This window comes from Protopterus annectens, chromosome 3.part1 (genome assembly GCF_019279795.1).
Source record: "Protopterus annectens isolate FY-2018-M chromosome 3.part1, PAN1.0, whole genome shotgun sequence".
NCBI classification, from domain to species: domain Eukaryota; kingdom Metazoa; phylum Chordata; order Ceratodontiformes; family Protopteridae; genus Protopterus; species Protopterus annectens.
Genome location: NC_056732.1, coordinates 1,847,695,673 through 1,847,714,014, shown reverse-complemented (window position 1 = coordinate 1,847,714,014; position 18,342 = coordinate 1,847,695,673). Strand labels below are relative to the sequence as shown.

The window sequence follows — 18,342 nt, the reverse complement described above, 5'->3', positions numbered from 1 at the left end:
GTACTGTGCTTGGGCCGAAAGCCATGTTGTGTACAGGACAAGAGGTCGTGCTTCAGGAAGTGGCCTTATATTTGTTTGTGGATACACTTCTCTAGTATCTTAGCTAGGGGTGAGAGAATGGCTCTTGGTCTGAAGTTAGAAATATCTTTGGAAGGTCCTCCTTTATGAAGTGGGATGATATAGGATATTTTCCAGAGGTGGGGTACAAATTGTTCGGATATAGAACGGTTGATTAAAATGGATATAGGGTAGGCAATGGAAAGGGCAGCTAGTTTCAAAAAGTCTTCAGGTAGCTGATCAGCGGTAAGAGTGCACGGGTTTAACCTTTGTAAGTAGGTTTTGTATGAAACTTGTTTGGATGGGCTCAAATACAAGATGGGGGGGGGTTGCTGGTTAGGTGAGGTGGGTATAGAAGGAGGAGAGCTAGTAGCATTGTTTAGAAGAGAGGTTACTGAGGTAATGAAGTGGTTATTGAACTGAGTGGTGATGCATTTTGTGTTACTAGTTGTTGAGACTGGGGTAGTGGGCTTTCCTGGTTTAAGAAGGTGGTTCACCGATTGCCAAAATTTAGTTGACAAGATTGAAAGTATTTTCTTTTATCTAGTTTGATTTGTCTCTTGGCCTGATTTCGGAGTTTTCGGAAAAATCTTAGAAATGCATTGCTTCTATTAGAGCGATAACATGACCATGCTCTGTCTCTTTCCTTGAGTAATTAAAGTGTTCCTTTTGCTAACCAGGGGAATAATTTGTTTTTTGTATGAATTTTCCTAAGTTCCTTACTTACTGGAATGGATGGAGCAAAGGGTGGGACTTTGGTCATTTTTTCTTTGCCTTTCACAGTAATGGCAGTCATAGATTCGAATACTGCGAAATCTAGGGCTCCAATATCACATTGGGGACATGCCAGATAACCAAAAATTTTATATATAAAAGACTTGTAATGACCTACACAGGGAAGACTGCATTTTGACTATTGTCAGTGGCAGACATGAGCCAGGATGCCCAACATTGCAAGAACTAAGGTAATATGGCACATGGTATTGTTTTATGACACTGTATCCCTATGTCCCTTCATCTGTGCCATTTATGAATTTTTATTTTTTTGCAGAGATTCACAGTGGTATGCTGCACTTTATTATATTATTGGTCACTTCACAATATCTAGGGCATTCCCATGTATACAAAGGCCCACGGTAGTAATCATGTTTTGCATTTTTTCCCTCGGTAGTATCTACGGACACTCTTGCATTTCAGCACTGGTAAAAATTTACATAGTTCTTAAGATGTTGATTTTACTTTTTGTCCATGTTCGCAAACTGACTCTGAGCAAGTCACTTCATTAGATACAACTCTTGTTTGGAGCCACTAAGCTTAACTACTTAATAGATGAATAAAAATAAGAAATATGACAGGCCTTCATCTTTTATTTGTACATAGTAGCACTATATTATGTAAACTGCCTTTACTACTCCCATCATGAACAATCTGTTGCATTTGTGCTGCAGCTAAATTAAAACATACAGTCTAATTTTGTAATGTCAAACCGCTCCAAAATGTGCCATCTGGAATGAGAAACTTTTTTCTTAGTGTGTTTGTTTTAGCTGCAGCCTGACAGAAGTTAAATATTTAAAGCCACAATGCTGGAAATCAGTGAAGCTAAAGCATGATAACTGTTGAAACGTAGGAAATACTATTTTCTCTTATTGTAATAGTAATAAACCTAGCAAGTTATTGCCTGGAAAAAAGTAATATATTTTACATTTCTAGGAACACCTAGATGAAACGGCTAGGCTTGAAATGACCTCTGGGTCGATAGCCTACTAATCTCCTATGATCCTATGAACACGAGTGATGCTATTACAAGAAACTTGGAGGTAGATATGAAGAATTCCTACATTGTATAAACAATATAGTGATGGCAAGTATATCATATATATTTTGCATATACAAAAAAATAAACAGCAGACCAATTAGCATTGTTAAGTGTAGTTAGAAGGAACAGTAATTGATGACAAGAAGGTAGGATAGGTTTTTTTTGTGCACTCACTAGTGAAATTTTACACACGTGTTCAGTGATTGCTGCAGTTATATTCTGCTCATTGTATTCTGACACTTTATTTTTTCTTTTAAGTCAACAGTAATACAGATTTCCTTGAGATCCAGAGTCTGCAGTCTACAAACAGGAAACACCATGAATCTGAAAATGGCAAAGATCTCAGAGATATGCCGTCCATCAGATGGCAACACCTGGTACAGACTAAAACCAGACACCTGAACTGTTTGAAAAGTAATGAGGACTTAATCAAGAAAATTAAACCAGGAGTGCGTGCAGAAGAACGGAAGTGCAAGCCATTTAATGACAGCAACGTGCCATTTCCTGATAGCAGCGATTTAACTGCTGATGTAAGTCATGGTGGAAAAAGAGAAAAGGATACCTTAGCAACACATAAGCACACACCTGGCAGAGATAAACTATATAAGTGTACTACATGTGACAAGAGTTTTACAAGTGAAAAAGGTTTAGCAGTACATAAAAATATTCACACTCGTGACAGATGTTCTGTACAAAAGTCAAGCATGAATCACCATAAACTAGCCCACAGTGGAAAATCATATAAATGTGACACCTGTGATGCAGAATTTGGAGATAAGAGAAGTCTGGTGGAGCATCAGAGTGTTCACACGGGACAAAAACCCTATAAATGCACCATGTGTGATAAGAGATTTATACAGAAGGGTAACATGATGACCCATATGAGTATCCACACTGGGCAGAAACCTTTTAAATGCAATATGTGTGATAAAAGTTTTAGACTGAAGGGAAATATGTTAAGTCATCAGAAGACTCACAGTGGGCAGAAGCCCTATAAATGTACCGCATGTGACAAAGGTTTTGCTGATAAGAGAAAATTGGCGGTGCATGAGAGTGTTCACACTGGGCAAAAACCCTATAAATGTAACCTGTGTGATAAGACGTTTAGACTGAAGGGTAATATGGCACGTCATCAGAAGGTCCACATTGGGCAAGAACCCTATAAATGTACCATATGTAATAAGACTTTTAGACACAAAAATTCAATGATTAGACATCAGAGTGTCCACACCGGGCAGAAACCGTATATGTGTAGCACATGTAATAAGGGTTTTGTTGATAAGTCAAGTCTAGTGGTTCATCAGAGTGTGCACACGGGGCAGAAACCATATAAATGCACCATCTGTGATAAAACTTTTAGACTGAAAGGTAGCTTGGTAAACCATCAGAGTGTACACACTGGGCACAAACCCTATAAATGTACTGTATGTGACAAGACTTTTGTAGATAAGAGATGTCTGACAGCACACCAGAGTGTCCACACGGGGCATAAACTCTATAAATGTGTCACATGCGAAAAAGGTTTTACAAGTAAGAGAAGTCTAGCAGTTCACCAGATTGTTCACACAGGGCAAAAGCCGTATAAATGCACAATGTGTGATAAGAGCTTCATCCAGAAGGTTAACATGCTGAGCCATCAAAGGATTCACAGTGCGCATAAACCTTTTAAATGCATGATGTGTGATAAGAGCTTTAGGTACAAAAGCAATATGGTAACACATCAGTATATTCACACTGAGCATAAACCTTACAAATGCACAATGTGCGATAAAAGTTTTAAATTCAAAAGCAGTATAGTAACACATCAGTATATTCACACTGGGCAAAAACCGTATAAATGCACGATGTGTGATAAGAGTTTCAGACTGAAGAGTAATATGAAAAGTCACCAAAGAGTTCATACTGGGCAGAAGCCGTATAAATGTACCACATGTGATAAGCGTTTTAGATATAGGAGTGGTTTAAATAGGCATCAGAGAATCCACACCGTGCAGAAAGCTGATGTTTGGCAAACATCAGTGATTAAAGCAAAACTGATTTCATGAACTTTAATTACAACTTGACTTATAAATGAACTCTGTTACTGTCACATTATTAAGAAGAGCAATTAAAGGCAATGCACAGACCTTGTAAGTGTAGAAAGCTCCTAAATGGAAAACTCCAAGCCCAGATGCAGTACCTAACTTCTGTGTAAAAGTATTAACATTGTTGCATGAAGGCTTAACCATAAGAACTACTTATCTTCGCATGCCTAACAGCAGGAAAAACAATATTCATCCTTAAGAGTGAACCTGCAAGCAGTCTAAAAACTATATACCAATAACTCACCTTCCAATCATGTATAAACCATTTACTGGAATTGATGCTGACAGAGTTAATAGGCATTTAGAAGAGAGCTCAGTCATGGCAACAGAACAAAAGATAAAAGAAAGTCATATGGAACAAAGGATAATTTGTTGTTAAATAAAGTCATAATGGTGAATTGCAAAAAGGGAAGAATCTAAGTATGGCGTGGATAGATTGCAAAAAAGTATTTGACAGCATTCCATATTCATGGATAAAAGAGTGCTTACAAATGTATAAGATGCACCCTACACTGATTGATTGCATTACAGTGACCATGAAACAGCGGCAAAATACTTTGCAGCTAAGCCATGATAAAGGACAAAGTATTATCCCAGGGATAAAAATGCAAAGGGGAATATTCCAGGGTGATTGTTTGTTACAGCTGCTCTTTCATCTTGCCCGTAACCCATTAAGCTGTCTACTTAACAGATTAGATCATGGTTACAATTTGACTCACAGACAACAACAAAATGCAAGGATTTCTCATTTTCTTGTGGATGATTTAAAACACTATAGCTCATCAGATAGCTGAAAGCACAACTGGAAGTCATCAAAACTCTCTCAGGTGAAACTAGAATGTCATTTGGTCTTGATAAATGTGCAAAAACAACATTTAAAGCAGGAAAGCTGCAGCACCAAGAACATATCAGTCCGGGACAGGAATGTGATGTCAAGGAAATTGAGCAGGAGGGAGTGTTTAAATATTTAGGAATTGATTAAGCATCAACAGTAAAACAAGAGTAAGTGAGAACAAACTCAGTAAGGAATATTTTAAAAGGCATAAATTAATACTAAAACAGCCCTGACTGCTATAAATAAAGTCCAGGCTATAAACCAATTTGCACTTCCTGTTCTAAATTACAGTTTTGGAGTGATTAGTCCCAAAAGGTATTGGATTAGTTGGACAGGAAAACAAGAAAAATGCTTCATGCTTCTCAAATGATGTATAAAAATCAGAATTTACCAAGATTGTATATTCCTTGTTCTGTTAGCCGCGGTGGTGCAGTGGTAGCATTGTTGCCTCACAGCAAAAGGTTTTCCCATTTGATTCTCAGCTGGAGCGCCTTCTGTGTGGAGTCTGCATGTCCTCCTCGCAGTCGAGTGGCATTTGAAAGACATGCGTAAAATGGGCATGACACCTCGGCACCCGTAAAAAAAAATCTACTGCCAATCATTAGCGGACTGGAGTTTTGCTGTGGCGACCCCTAACCGGGAAAAGGCGAAAGAACAACAACGTATATTTCTTGTTCTGAAGGTGGTATGGGCCTCCTTGAAATTGATTACGTGTAGATGTTTGCAGTCGTAGGACTGCATACATATCTGCTGGCCTCACCAGATCCAAACATACTGAAAGTTTTGAAACATGAAGAAAACAAATTTAAGATGACTTCCTTGCTTAGTTTAGCAAAGGCATATTGATGTCAAGCAGGAATGGTAACCAAAACAGAAGTAGACAAAAGTCAGGCAGAGGCCGAATGTGCCAAAAAATGAAAGAATATAAATAGGTTCCATGATTAATACTAGGCTAGCTGCTGTTGTGGGCCATTTTAAGCCTAGCAAATTAACGCATATAAGAATCAAACCCTACACATTGTTTCTGTAGGGCAAATATCTTAACCATCATGCCAACCTCCCTCTGGAAGGAAACGGATCTGATGGGAAAGGAAGAAATGTGGAAAAGGCATAAATATAACTGCAAGTACGGAAAACTCTGGGAACAACCTCATGTTGATCAGGATCTGATGCAGGAATGGTTAAGGAGAGGTGAATTTAAACCAAAAGATGAAAGGTTAATATTAGCAGCCCAGGATAGTGGACAATGTACATGTTGGGTTAGAAAAGGCTTTGAACATGTGGGAGAAATGAATAAATGCAGGTTCTATAAAAAAGAACTGGAAACAGTCGCATATTTTCTTGCTAAACATCATACACTAATGGCAAAGGGCGTGTACACTAAAAGGCTTAATAATGTGGCAAGACTGTTGCATTGGGGATTGTGCAAACTTCATAATACTGAAGTAGCTGAAAAACACTGGAAGCATGAGCCACAAAGCATTATAGAGAATGAAGTTTGTATCTCATGGGGTCACCCTTAAGCAACAGTTAAAAAAATGCATGTGAGAAAAACAGATATAGTAGTTCATGAAAAGAAGACAAAAGTAGCATTGATCATTGAAATTGTTACACCCAGTGATTACACTGTCTTACGTACAATGAGGCACAAAGCCATAATAAAATACGAGGATCTTCAGGCAGAATTAAGGGCAATGTAGAAGAAAGATACCCAGACAGTTCCAACAGTAGTAGGAGCAATAGGTCTCATAAAAAAGAATTTACAGTCTTATTTAGATATGCTACCAATACATTGAACTCCATATGAATTGCAGAAGGAGTCACTTCTGGGCACACTGCAGGTGTTGCAAAGAGCACTTTTGGCTAACATCAAAGACTGAAACAATACTAATTTCACAAACATTATTCATACTTTGACTTAGGAATGGGGTCCATTCCCATCCTGCTGTTAGAAACCAAAAAGACTTGGAGAAATTCAACCCTACAGAAAGAAGACATCTGGGAAACATCAGTGAATTAAAGCAGTGCGGATATTGTGAACTTTAATTATGGCTTGACTTATGAATGGAGTCCATTCCTGTCATGGTATTAAGAAATGATAACTGCAAGACATTAAAGAAAGTGGCCTTGTAAACGTACTGCATGTGACAAATGTTTTATAGACAAGAGAAGTCTTAAGTGTCCATAGTGGGCTGATTTCCTGAACCTTAATTGTAACCTGACATTTCTAACAAATTAAATGTCTTATAGAGCAATGCTTGTGAGACTGAACACATAATTCTGACATAACTATAAAAACATCATGACTGTTCTAAGCCATAAACAAAACAAGACCAGGATGACATATTTATTCAGGTTAGCAGAAGTTTTTAGGAAGCATGTATGCATGTCCAGTAATAGACCAAAAATAAGTAAAAAATAACAGAAAGTGTAAGAAATCAAGAAGAATGAGAGCAAAAAGAAAAAAGAAAGTCCGCAGTTTCAGGGAAAGTAGAAATAACTGCTGAAACAATCGTATCATGATCAGTAGATATGCAGTGTCTTAGGCAGGGCTATGTTAAATATTCAAACACTTAAATGTCCAAATCACTAAAGATCGACCTTTAGTGATCAAACATTTAAATGTTCGAATATTTAAAAAAAATAAAAAAAAAAATAAAGGGTGTAAGCAGGGGGGCTACCCCCACACCCCCCGCTACTGAAATATGCCAACTCCAAGATCGCGCTACAGTGTAGGAAATGAGAAATTTTCCATTTCCGCACTGTAGTACACTGAAGTGCGATCTCAGAGTTAGTATATTTAAGTAGCGGGGGGTGTGAGGGGCACAGCCCCCCCCCCACGTGGGAGGTGCAGGGGGTTGCCCTCCTGCTTACACCCTCTACATTTTCTTTTTTTTTTTTTTGTAAATATTATTTTTTTATATGTTTGAACATGTAATTGTTCGATCACTAATGGTCGATCATTAGTGGTTCGAACAATTAAGCGTTCGAACATATAACATAGACCCTGTTAGGCAAGGTGAATCTACATCACAAGAAAAAGTAATGGCAGCTCAAGACAGTGGATTATATATGCTGTGGTTGGCAAAATATATAGAAAAGGTAGGAAATACAGGAAAATGCAGTTTTTGCAGGAAGGTACCAGTAACACCTGTGCACAGCTTGTTGCAGGCTGTAATACAATTTTATTTATTTAGTTAATTATTTAACATTTCTTTACCAGGAAAGTCTGACTTGGACTGAGACAATTTTCAGAGGAGGCCCGTGGAGAAATGCTCCAGAAGCATGTCTTTGTAACATGGGATGAAACCAGAGAACCCACAGGAAACCCACATAAACACAGGGAGGACAAGCAGACTCCACACAAAAGGCACCCCAACAGAAAATCGAACAGGAGAACTGTGAGGTGACAATGCAAACTGCTGCACCACTGTGATGTCCTACTGCTGGGAGTTTGCATACTGAAAGGCACAAAACTGTGGCAATGTTATACTGGAGACTGTGTAAATACTATAACATACAGGTAGGTGAGAGTCATTGGAAATAAGCACCATAAAGGATTACCAAAACTAAAGGAGTAATGATCACTTTTGATCATCCGGTATCAATAGATATGAAGGTAGAAACAAGAAAGCCAGATACTGTATTCAAAGAGAAATGGGTAAGAATAGTATTGATTGTTGAAATTGCTACAGCCAGTAGCTGTAATGTCTTACATACTGAAACAAAAAAGTTATAAATATCAAGATAAGCAAGCAGAAACTAGAGCAATGTAGAATAAGGCACTCGGATGGCGCCAATGTTCCTAGGAGTAATGGAACTAATAAATATTTCCAAACATATTCAGAAATGCTAAAAACACAGATGCCTTCATATGAACTATAGAAAAAGGCAGTTCTGGGTGCACTGCAGGTGTTAAGAAGAGCACTCTTGGCAAACACCAAAGGTGATTTTTGTAAACTTTAAGTATGGGGTGATCTAATAAGGTTGGTACTTGCCCCATTTTGAATGGGGCAGTCATGGAAGGACTTATTCCACTCCGCTGCTAGCATTAACTATAAGCACAGAAGGAAACGTCCCAGTTTGTCCCAGTTTACCAGTAAACGTTTCCTTTCCTGCTCACAGTTTGTGCAGGAAAAAAAAATAAGGTTTACTTTACTTTCCCTTTTTTTTTTTTTTTTTTTTTTTTTTTTTTTTTTTAAAAGAGACAGCCTCCTAACTCTTGATGATGGATATGGTGGGGACCTAATACAGTTTCAGCGAACAGGTATTGGTCTGTTATTTGCTTCACTGCTCTCCATTAGGTCCATTTATGAAATTCACTGTAGTGATTGACTGAATTTCATTTAGAGAAGGACAAGAATTGGGAGAATCATTATATAAGTTGCTGGTGTGGCAACTTAGTTTAAGTCCTTCTGAATGTTTCTGTTATCTCTTTGTGAGAAATATTTTTAGAAACACTTTTTAACTGACATGCTCTTCTGAATGTGTTATTGTCTGAATTGGTTGACTGGGTCTGCTGCTACAGTGCATTCAACTTCACAAAAGATCTGAGATGTTTCCAGCTCTTCTTGATGGTTGCTATGCTGTGGGGGCTGGAATAGAGTGACTGAGTGCCTGACTGTAGAGGGCCGACAGCCCAGTGACAATCCAGGTATCTGAGAGGGTCAGGAAATGTAGGAGGATGTAGGAATACTGGGCAATTTATGTATTTGTATTAACTTCTAAAAAATGCACATGCATATTGCTGCATCATAATAATTGGATTTGCAATTTGGAAATGAAAGAAAGGGACAGAGAGTGACACAAGGATAGAAAGAGAAAGACTAAAAGAGTTATTACAACAAATGGTTTTGCATCAACATTCAATATCCATTTTCTGAACAATAACAAGATAACAAGTATGAAACTCTCTAACGTCTGGCATTATAGACTGGTTGTAATCCTCAGTAATTTATCAGAAAATCAAAAAAAAAAAAATAGGAGGTAAAATCATGGGTGGTCTGCAAAGTGAAGGATTGGATGTGTGAGAAATAACAATAGAATGACACAAGTTTGGTGATGTAATAGTCTGCTGGAGAGAAAAGTTAGAATGAATTTTGCTTCAGAGTTATTAAACTTGGCATTATTGATTGACTGTCATCCTCAGTGAAAAAAAAATCAAAATTCAGGTGAGATGTTATGCAAAATCAGTCAGAGGCAGTTGATAGCAGTGATTACAGAAGCAGACCAAGAAGCTTCCTAATCCCTTAGCAGTTGTAATGTTCTGCTACAGAGGACTAGAGCTCAGTAGCAAGATGCTAGGCAACGTAACCTAATGATCCACAGGAAAATACTATGAGTAAGTGTTTGATTTTATGGTATCTTGAAACATAGATGTCAAGAAATTAATCTTTTAGATGAAGTGAAACTCAGTGCCATTCCTTTGTGAATCAAAAAGTGCTTGTGGTCAGATTGCAACTCTTGTGGCTACTGAATGTCATACTGAGCAGAGTAATGGGAAACTTTGTTGGGCGTCCTAAGACTGTCAGGCAGAATGTGTCACATACTCCATCTGAAGGTCATATTATGTAATCTAATCTAACATTCTGCTCTGTATAGAGGATTATTATTAGGTGTATGTCTGACCATAAGCAGTGCAGTTCATGTTTCTGATTTGGCTGTCAAGACCTTCAGCTTACAGAGAAAGTTTGAGAAGTGAATCTTCCTTTCAACACCTGGACAAAATTTTTGCAGTACTAGAAATGTTTTGTATATGTAAGACATTGTGTTGGTGATGGTTGGGGTTTGAATGATTTCTGTATACAGGTGAACTGTTATAGTCAGGGGGAGTTTAGTTAGCTGTATAATTTCATATAATGTAAGTAAATACGATTTGTTAATATATTTATATATCCCTTTGTGTGTTTTCTGTTCATTGTTGATATGCTTGGTTTACTCATTGCTGTTCATTAAGGGTTTACATCTTTAGGGATGACCTGCATTTCTCAGACATGTACTAACGTTCTACTGCTGGGAATGCTATAAGATAAAAGGAAGTTACTAGGCTGTTGGCCCTGATGCCCTTACAGCCTAGCCAATAATTTATCCCATGTTCCAACAAGTCAGCACCCTATGCCACTGTCCAGCAGTGACACAGGTGGAAGCCTAGGGGTATATTTTCTGTTCCCCATCCAGTTATCCAGGTTGCACTTAAAAAGGGTTAGTGCGTCACTCTGTTTGATGTGGAGAGGGAGTCTACTCCACAAAAGGGGGAGTCTCTGGGAAACAAATCTGTCCCATCAACAAGTCCTATTGATGTCACAGACCAGGTTAAGGACACATATGTGGTTTACTCGAGTGGAGCTTGACTTGCAGTCTCATCAGGGCGGGGTCTGAGATTACTTTATATAACAGAGGTCACCTCTGAGGAGTCTGTAGGAGACTGAGTAGAGGGACAGGGCATTTAGCCTATCTGTGTATGGTAGATGTATCAGGCCCTGGATTCTCCTGGTGAGGAACCTCTATGGTCTCTCCAGTTGCTGCATGTGCTTTGTGAGATACATGCCAAAAGGGGTACTGTACTCAATAATGGGTCTTATAAGGGGAGAATGCAGGGATGTTATGACCACCTTGTCCCTGGACGAGATACCCTTAATAATGAGGTGGACCAAGTAGAAAGCTTTCTGTACAACGGAGGCAATATGGTGGTCAAAAGTCAGTTTGCTGTGAACCTGGGTGCCCAAGTCCCTCACGATTTATTGCTTGGTTAGGACCATATTATTAATGTGATAATTTGTGAGGATGCCACTCTCCCCAAAGAGGATGATGATGCATTCAGTTTGAGGCCATGTTTCTGGCACCAGTCATTTGTTTGGGTGAGACCCTCTTGGAGGATTCCCACATCACTAGGGGAATTGATGATGGCACCCAGCTTGTAGTCATCTGCACACTTGGTCAGCCATATCCCACTGGTTTTGGCCTGCACCTCAGAAAAGTGTATCACAAATAGCAGAGGTCACAAGACCAATCCCTGAGGTACATCACTTGTTACAGATCTACTGCTTGAGGTGGCTTCCCCTATTTTGATAAGGTGGTTTCTGTCAGTAAGCCGGTTTGCTACCCATCTGGTAATCTGGTAACATATGGATTGATGTCTAGTTGAGAGAGTTTATCTATTATACCTGAGTGGGGAATAATATGGAAGGCTTTGGCTAGGTAAAGGCAGGCGGTGTGCACATTCTTCCCCTCGTCCATGGCCTTGGTGACTGTCTCAAAGTCGTCGATCAAATTTAACAGGCATGACCTCCCCTTGACGAAACCAAATTGTGTGGGATCGAGTGTCTGGAGGTTGCCGATGTCCATAATAATCTGCTCCATGGCCTTGTAGATCAGGCTAGTTAGGCTGATAGGTCTATAATTTCCTGATCAGTGGACATGCCATCTTTGTGCAAAGGGATGACAGTGGGTGTCCTCCACTCAGCTGGGATGAAGATGGTACTCAGGCTTTGGTTGAATAGGGTGCCTAACGGTGCTGCAAGTTCCTGTTTAAGTTCATGTAGGATGCAGCCTGAGATGTTATTGGGTCCCGTGGAGGCTGTATTTTTTGCCTTTGAAAGGGCAGTTATAACTTGCTCTCTAGAGATAAGGGGAGTGGAGGCATGTACTGGAGATGTCTTGTTTTACTGATGAGGACAGAGGGGTGATGTTTTCACTGAACCTGTTTGCCAGTAGGTTGGCTATATCTACAGCATTTGTGTATGTGGTGTCCTTGACCACCATTTCTGAGCAGATCTGGGTGCTTCCCTTGAAGTTATAGACATATGTGAAGAAGGCCTTATGATTGTCTTTAGTACATGTGCCCAGTTTGGACTCGAAGTTTGCTTTGGAGGGTTTCACTAGAGCTCTTATTTGCTTGGCTAATGAGAGATAGCGTCCAGTTAGGCACCAGCTCCATGCTCTTGGACACCAATTATTCCTTTTATTATGGAGTTTATTTATTGCAGATGTCCACCAGACAGATTTACTCTTCCTTGAGGAGAATGATTTTGTCCTGTCAGGTATTTCTGATTCCATGCAGCTATATAAATGCTGATATAGTACTTTGGTGTTGGTTTGGACATATGTGCCAGTTCCTGTGTTGAGAGAGGGGGCTGTGAAGCTGTTTATACCTTCCCTCAGGAGGTTGTAATCAGTTTTGGAGAAGTTTTTTTTGTTTGACCCTCACTTGTGGGGGGGGGGGTCAGGGAAGATGTTGACTTCACAAGTGACCGCTTTGTGGATGGATCATAATGGGAATGATGACACTGTAGGGATGCTGCACTGGTTACTCATGTTGGTTAATACCAAGTCCAGGATATTTTCACCTCTTGTGGAGGTGTCGACCAACTAGTCCAAGGCATGTGTACTGACAAAATCAAGGGCATTTGTGTTTTGGCATAAGTATTTCTTCCATTCTATGGTTGGATAGTTAAAGTCACCCAGGATCAGGGTAAAGGGTTAAATCTTGATGGATCCGAAGAGGTCCAGATAGGTGGAGTGGGCATCTTGAGTCAAAGCTGGCAGCCTATAGCTGTGATTTGAATAGGGGTCTTGTCAATTAACTGCACTTGGGAGTGTTTCCTGTGCATCATACTGTTTGACCAGCCAGGAGGTGTGTATGTCTTTTATATATACTGCAGTTCCACCTCGTTTTGCTTTGCTGCCCATGGTTTGGGGTCTGAACGTATGATAGGATGAGTAACCTGTTATGGCTGTGGTGCTCTCCACAGCTTTGAACCAGGTTTCTGTGACTACACAAATGTCATCATCTTCCAGGGTTAAAAATGCTTGCAATTAGTGCAGTTTCATGTTTAGACTCCTAGCGTTTAACAGCATGACCTTTAATTTATGTTTTGATGAAATTTTCATGGTGGTAGTTTTGACCTCATGGCATTGCCTAAAAAAGGCACAATAGGGGAGGCAAGAGCCTTTTCCAGGAGCCTGAAGCCCAAGGGAAACAGATTTAGGCCATCTCTTGCAAAGCATTGTGGTTTGTCATTCATGCCATCCCAGGCTGTCAGGTACTGGATCCCCATAGAATGACACCAGAAACTAAGCCAGTTGTTAAAGTTAATCATTTTCTGTGTGTATTGAGGCATCATTCTAGGTGAGGATAGAATGCTGCTTAAGGCTAGGAACATACCTGCCTGTGGCACATATTCATTGAGCTCGATCATGTCTCTCTTCATATAGTCCAGGGAGGTGCATCTCAAGTCATTCACGCCATCATGGACTATGACAGTGTCCTAACAGTACCTGCTGAGAGACTTGAGTGCATGAGTGATATGGTGGATTCTGGCACCGGGCAAACAACTAACTGTGACTTTCTCTTTTTCCAGCCTGGTGAGGGTCACATCTGTGTGTCTCACAATGGAGTCACCAATGACTAATATGTTGGGTTTATATTTAGGCCTTAGTGGCTGTGAGACACAGTTATATGGTGTGGTGGGTAGTGGAGTTTGTGTTTTTGCCTTGGAGGTCTTTTTTGTTTAGGTATATTTGTGTTGAGGACCTCTGCATATGTTTGGGTGTGTTGTGTAGGTGTGGGTAGTGTTTGAGGTGGGGTGTTTGTGTTGACAACCTTCTCACTGCCAGATGTGCTGGCTTGTGGGGGTGAGAGCAGTGACACTAGGTGCTTGATGTAATTGCAGCTGTCACAAATTGTGTTCCTAGGTGGTAGGAGTAGAGGGTTGTCCTTCTACATGAGGCAGTTGCTACAGTGTCTCAGGGTGCCCATATCAACCAGACTGGCAGGAGAAAATATAGGAAATTGTCCATCCATATTTGTCAGAAACTGAGGAGAGAACCAGAGAGAGCTAAGAGGGTAAAGGGAAGAAGGTATAAGAGTAGTACTATTAGGTGATCACACAAGTGCTACTAAGGAAAAATTTGTAGCTGGAATACCTCAAAACGAGTTAAAACCCATGCAGCTGATGCTCTGGATGCAACAAACCTGTATCTAGACTATGCTACCAATTTAAGGCTACGAACACAGTAAAAAAACTCACAAAGAAGCACAAATTAACCACTTACAGTCAGAAGAACAGAATTCACAGTGTAAAAAGATACAGTTAAACAGTAATGAATTGCAGTAGATAGCAATGAAATATAGTTAATCGGTAGATTGCTTTAAAACAGTAGCTCACAGTCACAACAGTAAAAGCTCAAATAAAACAGCAATTCAGTAGAATACTGTCATCAATTTTAATAAGGCTGCTGACTAGCAGTAATAAATATGGCAAAATAAATGCAGTTGAACTCCTAAGCACAAGCAGTAAAATGAAGTTGAAGTAGGAAGAGGCACAATTTTTTTTGAGAAAGTGAGGAGACAGAAGATAATTTAAGGTTGATCAGCGCTAAAGGGGTGGGCGTTAACTTATCTCACTGTACACAGTAGAATGAGGTGATGTAATGGGACTGGGGGAGTGTCCAATATCAAATTTATGGTAGAAGTGGGCAACTCAAAGCCACCAACCTTTAATACCACAATAACAACTGGCCAGGTGGGTGGGATACACAAGTTCAGAACACAGGTAAGGACTGAATTCACTAAGTCTAAAAAGTTGCACAGTTTAAGCAGATATACAGCAAGTGATTTTAGTAAAACAGAAGTGCAGAAAACAGTTGAAAATAAGCACTTATCTTTTTTTCCAAACACAGCAATGGCAGAAGGCCTATCTCACTGCAGCTTTTAGCAAACAAATACAAACTGGGTTAAACACTGGCTATTTAAGGCAGAGAAACAGAAAGTGGCCAAATTATCCAATCAAAAAACACAGACTTGCAGTAATGTTGCTAGCCAGATCAGACTAGTCTGAGCAGCTAGGCCTCTCTAGACAAAAGATTTCACTACAAGCTCCAAAGGTTACAAACAGTAATAGATATTCAGTTCTATGCTAGTGCTTTTCAAGTACTGCAACAAGTAAAAAGAACAAACAAAAAAGGAGAAAGTTCAGAACACAGGTAAGGATTGAATTTACTAAGTCTAAAAAACAGTTGCACAGTTTAAGCATATATCCAGCAAGTGATTTTAGTAAAACAAGTACAGAAAACAGTTGAAAATAAGCACTTATCTTTTTCCAAACTCACAGCAGAGCAATGGCAGAAGGCCTATTTCACTGCAGCTTTTAGCAAACAAGTCAGCTCTTCCGTTGTATTGTTATGGTATACATTGCAGATGGCACAACTCTGTACTAACATGTTCTGTTTGTGGTGACAATGACATCACTGGCCCCCACATAGCTATTGCACTTTGCACTCTATCGATCCAGCTATATCATCCTGTAAGTATTTATCATCTCATTTTGCTGAGAATTATTGCTGTCTTGAATATTAAACCATGTCGCATTTTATTTCTTCATTGATATATATTTTTTCCTTAATCAGGATTTTTGTTAAGGTAATTGTAAAATGAAAATTTCAGGGAAAGAAAGGTCTAAAATGCAGTACAGAGCATCTAGAATCCAATGCTTTGTGGGACCTAGTAGCACCAGCCCCTTGCTAAATGCATTTGTTTTTTTTCTGACAATTATTTATAGTACAGTTTGCCACACCCACTGTGACGTTTTATGTTTGACCACACTACTTGTGTTCCACTTTGTAGATGTGAAAAGATGCCAACCTGTTTAGGAATGGTGTCCGTCCTGCCACTATATTAAAATAACAAATCACTTAGAAAACTAAAGAAAAGCAGAAACTATATAAGTGGGATAAGAATTTTGAACATAAAAGTTCCGTAAATAGATATAAAAGTATCCACACTGGAAAGATTGAAGCAAAACTGTTTTTGTAGTCTTTAATTATGTCTTGACTTAGGAATGGAGTCCATTCCTGTCAGTGTGCTAAAAAATAAACAGAGAAATTAAATGATAAATACAGTAATTAGGACTTTTAAGAGAAATTAATGTGATATAACAGAAGTAAACAGGATATGCTATTGTGCGGCTAAACTAATAATGAATAAAGTGTTACTACAAAAATGTAGTGTAATTAAGGAAAAGATAAGAAGAATGTGTCCATGAAAACATCGAATAGAGAAAAATGTAAAGCAACTTAAAATGAGAAGTATAGCTGTTGTATAGCTCATCGGATATAACTGCAAGTGGTTAAAACTTTCTCAGGTGTTACAAGAATGAGATTTGGTTTTGATAAATGAGCAAAAGCAACATTTAAAGCAGGAAAGTTGCAGCACCAATAAAATATAAATCGAGGACAGGAATATGATATAGGGAAACGTGAGCAGGAAGAGCTGTATAAATATTTGGAATTGATTACGTGTAAATCTGTGATAGTGGGACTGCATACATATCTGCTGATCTCATCAGATCCAAACGTAGTGAAAGTTTTACAACACGAGGAGAGGAAGTCTAAGATGACCTCTCTGCTTAGTTTAGCAGAAGCATTCAGGTGGCAAGTGGTAATGGAACCCAAACTAGAAGCAGACAAAAATCAGACAGCAATTGAATGTGCCAAAAAACAAAAGAAAGAATATAAGGTGAAGGATCAGATGAGAAGGAGAGAAATATAGAAAAGTAATAAATACAGTGGCAAACCCGCGGTGGTGGTGCTGCGGTAGCGTTGTCGCCTCACAGTAAGATGCTGTCCGGTTCAATTCTCAGCTAGAGCGTCATCTGCGTGGAGACATGCGTGAATGGGCGTACCTTTGTTGAAGGTTGTGCATCAGGGCTGGTAACTCTGCACGTAAAAATCAACTACCAATCATTAGCGGACCGGAGTTCCGCTGTGGCGACCCCTAACTGGGAAAAGCCATAAGACACAAACAAATAAATACAGTGGCAAGTACAGAGATCTCCTGGAACTGCCTCATGTTGTTAAGGATTTGATGCAGGAATGGTTAAGGAGAAACGGGGTGAAACCAAGGAATGAAAGGTTAATAATGACAGCAAAGGATAGTGGACTACACACATGTTGCTTTATAAATTCCATTGAACATGGAGAAACAGATGCATCTTGTTGCTTGGCGTGATATACTCATGGCAGCAGGCCTTTATATAATGTAGCAAGACTGTTGCATTGGGGATTATGCAATAATATAAAAGTAGCTGAGAAGCATTGGAAACATGAACCACAAAGCACTCTATAGAATGATGATGTTTACATCACATGAGACCACCCATTACCAACAATTCAAAAAAAAAAAAAAATAGATGTGAGAATACCGGATACAGTAGTCCATGAAAAAAAAGACAAAAGTAGCATTGATCATTATAATTTCTACACCTTGCTTGTACATTGTCTCACGTATAGAGAGAGAGAGACACACAAAGTGATAAAGCATCAAGATTTTCAGGCAGATACAAGAACAATGTGGAAGAAAGATACCCAGGCAGTTCCAATAGCAGTAGGAGCAATAGGTCTCATAAAAAAATAATTCACAGTCGTATATAGATATGCTACCACTACAAGTAAATCCATATGAAATACAGAAGGAGTCAATTCTGGGCACATTGTAAGTGCTACGAAGAGCACTTTTGGCTAACATCAATGTTTGAAACAATACTAATTTCATG

The 18,342-nt window shown here is 39.2% G+C and overlaps 1 protein-coding gene across 1 annotated transcript; it reads left to right on the top strand.

The window, feature by feature from the left end:
- Positions 1–2,137: 2,137 nt before the first annotated feature.
- LOC122798755 (gastrula zinc finger protein XlCGF57.1-like) lies at positions 2,138–4,314 on the top strand. Its single transcript, XM_044067859.1, has one exon. It carries the CDS (start codon positions 2,224–2,226, stop codon positions 3,916–3,918), a length of 1,695 nt encoding a protein of 564 aa, XP_043923794.1. The 5' UTR covers positions 2,138–2,223; the 3' UTR covers positions 3,919–4,314.
- The last annotated feature ends 14,028 nt before the right edge of the window (positions 4,315–18,342 follow it).

Excerpts from the sequence above, each read along its gene's own strand:
- LOC122798755 (XM_044067859.1), top strand. The coding sequence starts at position 2,224 with ATGCCGTCCATCAGATGGCAACACCTGGTACAGACTAAAACCAGACAC.